Source organism: Pteropus alecto, unplaced genomic scaffold, assembly GCF_000325575.1.
Source record: "Pteropus alecto unplaced genomic scaffold, ASM32557v1 scaffold76, whole genome shotgun sequence".
Taxonomy (NCBI): Eukaryota; Metazoa; Chordata; class Mammalia; order Chiroptera; family Pteropodidae; genus Pteropus; species Pteropus alecto.
This window is the reverse complement of record NW_006443138.1, coordinates 18,650,743-18,659,186: the sequence shown is the minus strand read 5'-3', so window position 1 is coordinate 18,659,186 and position 8,444 is coordinate 18,650,743. Positions and strand designations below refer to the sequence as shown.

Below are 8,444 nucleotides of genomic sequence, written 5' to 3'. Positions count from 1 at the left end.
CAAATGATTTGCGACAAAAAGCCAAAAACATACAATGTAGAGAAGAAAGTCTCTTCAATAAACGGTGCTGAGAAAATTGGAAGACCAGCTGCAAAAGAATGAAATTAGACTGTTGTCTATCACCACAAACCAAAATTAACTCAAAATGGATTAAGGACCTGAATATAAGACCAGAATCAATAAAATGCATAGAAGAAAACATAGCAACTAAACTCAAGGACCTTGGACTTAAAGAGGATTTTATGAATTTGACCTCAAAAGCAAGGGAATTAAAAGCTAAAATAAATGAATGGGACTACATCAAACTAAAAACCTTCTGCTCAGCAAAAGAAATTGTCAACAAGGTAAAGAGAACCATTTGAATGGGAAAATACATTTGCAAGCAACGCTTTAGATAAGGGCCTAATATCCAAAATATACGAATAACTCATATGACTCAATAACAATAAAAAAACAAATGATCCAATCAAAAAATGAGCAGAGGACTTGAACAGACACTTCTCCGTCGAGTACATACAAATGGCCAACAAATATATGAAAAGATGCTCAATATCGCTAGCTATTAGGGAAATGCAAATCAAAACCACAATGAGATACCATCTCACACCTGTTAGAATAGCTATAATCAGGATAAGTAATAACAAATTTTGAAGAGGATGCAGAGAAAAAGGAACCCTCATACACTGCTGGTGGGACTGCAAATTGGTACAGCCACTATGGAAAACAGTATGGAGGTTCCTCAAAAAACTAAGAATGATCCAGCAATTCCTCTATTGGGTATTTACTCCAAAGACTTGAAAACCCATATCTGAAAAGATATTTATACACTGATGTTTATAGCAGCATTATTCACAGTGACCAGGACATGCAAGCAACCGAAGTATCCTATGAGAGATGATTGGCTAAAGAGGCTGTGGTACATATATACAATGGAATATCACTCAGCCATAAGAAGAGATGAAATACTGCCATTTGCACCAACATGGCTGGACCTCTAGATAATCATGCTAAATGAAATAAGCCAGACAGAAAAAGTTGAAAATCACATAATATCACTTATATGAGGGATATAAACCTAAAACAACAAATGAGCAGGATAAACAAAGAGAGACTCATGGACATGGACTATAGACTAGTGGTTACCAGAGGACTATAGAGTAGTGGTTACTAGTGGGGTAGGGGAGGAGTGGGGAGGTAGACAGGGTAAAGGGGGTCAAATATAGGAGTAAGGGTAAGGCGAAGTGGGTAAAGGGTATCAAATGTATGGTAGCTGAAGGAAGCTGAACTTTGGGTGGTAAACACAGTAGAATATATAGATGTCAAATTATAATGTACACCTGAGAATTATATAATTGTATTAACCAATGTTACCCCAATAAACTTATGAAAAATAAAGAAGTTCATACAAAAATTAGACTACAAAATTTTGCTAGTTGTTTTTTAATTTATTGTTAATACAGATTTTCTCTTTTCTAAGAAAAATGTTTTGTCTCTCACATCAAAAGCTCATTGTGAGAATTTCATTAGCTTTTGTAGATAAAGCACTGGGAACACTGACTTATACAAATGGTAAATGACAGTCAAGAGTAAAGAGTTATTAAATTATATCATATCACATTACAGTATATTATATTATATTATAGATAAAAGCTTATTCTGGATACTGTAGGAACACAGTGAGTGGTGTTCCAAGCTAAAATCAGAGAAATTTCCTTAAGTGATTAACACCTGAAATAACAAGAAATAGCCAAGTGAAGAGATTTTCTGAAATGCTTAGGTTAATGAGTCCAATTTTTCAAAGGAAGCAGAATATTCAAAGACAGAATTTATTCATTTATTCATATTTATTCATTACAAACATTTATTAAGCATTGATTATGCATTAGGCATTATGCTAAGGATCATGGATATTAAGGAGATACTTGCAGCTTAAAATTTAGAGGGAAGATAGTAATACCAAGTATAATGATTATTGGAAACTGAGGTATCAATGAACAGATATTTTATAAGTATACATATCCATGTCTATTTTGACTAATATTGGGTTTTGCTCAATAAAAACGCTTATGGCCATCTCTTCTTAAGAGCATGTCTTCAGGTATTCTTTGGTTGTCTGCATATGCCCTGTGGCATTTATTCTACCAGCTCTTTATATCTAGTTACGTTGGCACTATTAGCAAGTACTCTACACAGCTGCAGAAGTACAAGATCTATTTCAAAACAATTTATATAATGTGACTCTCTGCTCTAAGCTGGTATTTTTTTGGGGGGGGGAGTGAGAGAATTTTAATGTATTCACAAAATTAAATGGAAGGAAAAGAACACACTGTAGATACAATTTAAGACAATTTAGAATTATAAACAAAATGTGAGGTAGACTAGTGAAATTCACCAAATTTTATTTAAGAAAATTTTACAGTATAAAGTAACACAGGTGCCTCCTTTTCTAAAAATCACAAAAAAGCAATTGCATAAATTACAGCCAGAAAAAAAAGAGAATACAATACTCATTCTAATTTTAGTTTACATTCAGTATTAACCTGTGTGAACTTCATACGTAGCAAGGTTCAACAGACCTACAGGTCTATAGGAGAAAACTGGAGAAGAAAATGCTTGTAATTATACAGGAAAAAATACCACAAAAGAAGGAGGTTTGATTAGAAATCCTCTGATGTAAAAATTAAGAAATTAAAGGTCTTTTAATGCCTTTAGTACTCAAAAGTTTAATACAAAAATATTTGAACTTCTATGATGTATATGGACCTATGGTAGGTGTAAATGCTTAGTTTTATGAGGAAAAATAAGAAGCATGTTAGTGATGACAACTGTGATGATATCACTAACTAGGAATTAAGAAAACTTGACTTTCAAATCAAGTAAAATTATCCTAGAGAATGGAAGAGCTAAGGTTCTCTGAGAAGATTGTTGGGCCAGATTCAGTTATTTTCCTGGCTTGTCTAGCTTCCTTCCTTGGCCAAAGCCAGGAGTCTGAATTTGGCATTAGGAGCAGTAAATTAATAAATTTTAGCATATTAAGGCAGGAAAGTCATTTAACTTATGTATAAATAAAAAGAGGAATAAATGAAGTCAAAATATGGTGTTAACTTTTGGCTATGTGGAAAGGTTCTCATCTATCTGAAACTTAAAATAGGTGATTGAAAATGTGGTCACTCTTTACTTGAAGTCTAATGGATTTTGTACTTAATTATGTTAGGTAATCATAATAATAATTAATATTTATAATGAAGTAGTAGCTAATTATTGGGCACGGATCAGATATCTATCACCATGTTGGCACTAACCTGTTTCTTAATTTATATTAATGAAAGCTATGAGAAAGAAATAAAAAGTTGGATATAGTCTCCTAGAGTTTTATCTAATTTAAAAATTAGTCTTTATTTCTTTTTAAAGTCTTTATTTTGATTCTAAGTTTGTATACATTTCAGGATTACCTAAGAACCTTTGCTCTTCATTTCTGCATTCTGTTTGATTTTTGCTAGCTTTGTTTTGATAAAGAAATTATACCCATTTCCCTTTAGCCACTTACTCTCTGTGTAACTTTGGACAAGTCACTTATCAAACTCTGTAAACCAGTTTCCTTATCTGTAAAATGTTGACAGTTATAATACATTTTTTTAGAGTTTCTGAGAAGATTAAATAAAGAATTTAAGTAAAACTCTGCATAGTACTTAGCAAGAAATAGAATAAATACTACCAATTGCAAACAAGAGAAAAAGCATAAAGCTATACTTTGAAAATGACTGATCGTTGCTAATGATAATAAGTTTTGAGCACTTAGTATGTATTTATACTGTGTGTTGCAAGCATTTCGCAAGTAGTATCTCATGTAATCTCAAACAACTAGGTGCTATTAGTATTCAAATTTACAAGTGAAAAATAATGTTAAACAGAGAAGTTAAATAACATCTCGAGGTCACGCAGCCAATAAATGGTGGAATTAAGATTCACACTTAGACTAACTCTAGAGTATACATTTACATTAAGCTATGCTTCTTCTTATACCAGTGATAGTTATAGAAGAGAATGGCAGGCCTCCAAATTGAACATTTAAAAAAAAAAAAAAGGAAATTTGGTAGGAAGATCTTTAAGGTAATAAATAAGTGATAAGATCAGATATTGAAAGCCAAATAGAAATTATGGGTGATCGGAATAAACTAAGACATGTACCTGACACTAAATAAATATAAATATTAAAAATAAACAAATAAATCAAGTAAACCAATGTTGAATCTGTAAAGCCCCAAGGCACGTAATTGTGTATCATAGAAAGAACTGACTAATATCTGACACACTGCATATGTACGAGGTACAGGTGGAAATAGGTGTGGTCGAAGGTTCCCTCAGCCTTGATTGAGTTAAAGGTCTAAATACGGCAGCTAGAAAATAATTATACTCTTAGTCTAGGATAAATAATATGAATATCAAATTATATTAAATGATATAAAGTAAATAATTATACTCTTTTAAGAGACTATGTGTTACAAAATATCCTTAATTTTGCCATAGTGATAATGCCAACACTTTTTTCTTTAGTTTGAGATATTACTGAATAGAAAAGTAAATCAAAACATATCTACTTTCAATGATGCTATGATGATACATAAATTTTAAGATTTATTTAAAATGTAAAAGACAAAGCACTAAAAATTCTAAATGGTTCACTTCCATTCAAATATATTTGACTCTATTATTAGAAATTATAATCCAAAAGTAAAATTATGATCATTTTAATATCAAAAAGAAAGTAATGGCAAACTTGTTTTGAGTCATGTTTGCTACTCTGTTACATTAAAGTATTTCTGTTTAATAATATGCAAGTCCATAATTTTTCTGAATGCTAAAATCAGAAATATAATCAGCCACTTAGATGTGACAGTACTCTATCCAAAAAGTTTGTTGAACAAGCTTCAAATACAGTAAATTCTTTAAAACTCTAGAATTTAATTTTGAATTTTAGTGCACTTTGTATATATTAGCAGTACAGTAAATATATTAGAATATCATTTCAACGTGCGATCACCTCCATTGATATTGGCTAATATTATCAGTCAGTGTAAAATTTAAATAAAGTTAGTAACACTAATGATACAGTATTATAAAACTTTTGCAAAAAAATACAAAGAATCATAAACATTGACACAAATACTAAACTACTTGGCTAACGAATCAACACATTAAATTAGTATTTTAGCTCTAATCGCCATATCTCTATGTTTAATTATATTTTATATATAATTTTCATATACGTACATTAGGACTATTGAGAATTTAAAAAATTTGTTTTAAATACAATTTTCCATCTTTATCTTTTTTACCTTCCTATCTTACCTTTTTTACCTATCTTTTTTACCATACCTTCAAAGTAACTATTTCTTCTGGGTTTTGTCTTCTTTGGTAATTTTGTAACAGAAACTTTATTTTCATTGCTTTTGAATAATGCTAGGCGCACAGTGGGATCTAGACCAAAGAGCAAAATAAGACAGAAGTTCAGTTCTGGCTCTCTACTTCTCTGAAATAGATATATATTTTTTATAATATTAAAAAATGATACCACCCTATAAAACTGTGATATTGATGATGATATTTTTAAAAGACGCATAACATGAAAAGATAATGAACTATTCATTATTCTTGATTATTTGATTAAACACATAGCCACTACTTAATACAAAAGTAGACATACTGATAATGTGAAAATATCTACATTTAAATTTTCCAGTTATGACATTATGATTTTATTCGGGGAGTTGCTTCACTATTTGTCATTTTAGCTTCTTTATTAAATACTTGATATTTCTGCTGAAATAAAGTAAAATTTCCATGAATGAATAATAGGTATAAGCTATTAGTATAGGAAAAACCATATACCCTACTTTTTTCTCCTCTAAACTCTGAGAAACTTGGATAGATAAGATGGAAGCAAGATAATAACTCACTCCTAATGGGATGAGGAACAGATAAAAATGATTATGTCATTAATCAAAGATGTGCTAATCTATATATTTTTATAGTCAAGAGAATTCTAAATCTATTAATTTTATAAAATAAATAGTATGATTATAAATGCAAGGCTCTATAATCTTTTATTGGTAATGAATGGTTCTCTAGAATGTCCAGTCTAGTTGAATTAAGATGAAATGTTTTTGCTTATTGATGAACTGTGAGAAAAGAAAACAGTTAAGTAACAAAGAGTAGAATAAAAAGTGGAAAGTTATGCATTTAAAGTAAGTTAACTTAGTTCTACACCCGAAACTAATGAACTGGTTTATGTTAATTATACCTCAATAAAAAAAAATAATAAAGTAGATTACCATAAAACCACAATTTAGGTCAGCATACATTTTCTTAATATCATACATCATCTTGCAAGAAGAGACTTTAAGACTCTGATTAAGATCTAGCGTAATAGAATTGAATATGCAAAATGAAAAAATAAGATTTTAAATACAATAAAGTCCAAAATACATATTTAAATTAAATGCTAAGATAGCATTTTTTAGAATGTAAATTAGAAAAGCAGAATAGTATTTACAGGGTTATTCTCAAGCATGAGCAAAATGAAGATTTCCATTAGTCTACTAGTAATAATTTATCATTACTAAGCATGATTTACATGCTTCAGAATATATTTCTCAAGATTAGGGAAAATAAATGTCAATATTTGGGCACTTCTCATAATTATATGTGTCCTAAGGTATAATAAGAGTTGAGTGCCTTTATATGTATTTAATATGAGTTATCAATAAGAATAATAAAAACCTTATGTATATTTAATAGAATAAAACATCTAAGTCATTTCCAAAAAACGTATTAACATGTCGAAAAGAACTTAGTCAGGGAGGATATATTACCATGGGGTTATATACTGTAATGATACCTTATTATAATCTGACAATTTTTCCTCACATTCTCATGATTTACCTTTCTATTTAAATATGTATTTCCTGAGCAAAGACATTACAATTAAACAGATGTGGGTTAGATCCAAGCTCCAACTTATACTAGTTGTATGACTCTGGACAAATTTCTTTCACCTTCTGCCTCTTCCTCTGTCCAATAGAAATAATAATGACTTTGAAATATTACAGTGAGATTTAATGAGATAATGTGTATAAAGTATCGAGACTTGTTCTTACATAAGCTCAGGTGCTCAACTAATGGCAGCTGGTAAACATACAGTTACAACATAAACAATAATAATATTTACAACTTACATTCTTAGAAAAATGTTTAAAGCCTTCAGAGAATATGGTGAAATATATTGGAAATAGACCGATGAATCCATAATCGATTTTGTTTTATTCAATATACCACATGGGATAAAAGCTATGGATCTTTTATCAGTTCTTTAGCACTCCTTGGGTAAATAACAATCTATGGATTGATTTCTTAATATATGAAATATGGATAACAATAGCACTTATATATTATCAAGATTAAATAAGCTAATACATATAAAACTTTTAAGAGTTGTCTAGCTCAATTTACTCAATAATATAATTTTATTCATCAAGAGCACATAAAAATGCTAGATTTTCAATATCCTTTTATTTCAAAACACTCTGATTATACCATCTTAAATTGATTTAAAACTTAAATTAATTCAAATTGCAAAGAGATAAGGATAAGCAAGAAACATAGTAATTCTAGATGGGAAAAAAAAAAACAAACTTAATTTTGATAGTACCTGGAAATACCACCATGAATAAGATACTATTCTCATCAAAAACTACACAACTAAGTATGAAAGCCTGGAGAGAAGGATATTGTAAGGATACAGCTTGTGACATCTTTTTCTTACATTGTAAAATCAGGTTTGTACATTTAAAACAACTCCTCTGAGATCATCAGTAACACATATATCTTGCTGTTTTCTCAAGTCTTTGTGTCTCCCAGTATGACTTGCCCAGTATCTGGTGAATAGATTTTAAATACATCTTTATAAAAAAATTTAAAGAAACCCATAAGTAAACTGAGTTTCTATTACGCATGTGGCTCTATACTCAACATTTTATATCCATCATCTCATTTAAGTAACATAGTTTTATTTAGGCATTAGAATATCCTGAAAATTATTTCTTCCCAATATAATTAATCCCTTTTCAGTTTCTGTAATCCTAATCTTAGCTCACTAGTTTATTTTACTCTCATTAACTTCATACAGGAAAAGCTGGTTATTATCCATTCGCTATATGTGCCCAAAACAACAGTGCTGTAAAATAAATTTTATCTTACATTTGGATGAGTAGTTATATTTCATCATCTCATTAAGAATATTATTTACTAATTTAAATTTGCCTTCCCAAATATAAACATGTGCCTAAATGACTATAATACACATATATAATCATATACATACACACAGTCAAATGTATTTAGTGACTTTTATGTAATTTATTACTGATTTGGTTAACATTTATTTA

General features: G+C 29.7%; 1 protein-coding gene across 1 annotated transcript in view; it reads right to left on the bottom strand.

Moving 5' to 3' along the window:
* Positions 1–8,444, bottom strand: part of LRRIQ1 (leucine rich repeats and IQ motif containing 1) — a 179,506-nt gene that overhangs the window by 56,644 nt on the left and 114,418 nt on the right. The window contains exon 23 of the mRNA XM_025041086.1: positions 5,377–5,478. Coding sequence (XP_024896854.1) covers positions 5,377–5,478 — 102 coding nt within the window. The remainder of the gene's footprint in view (positions 1–5,376; positions 5,479–8,444) is intronic.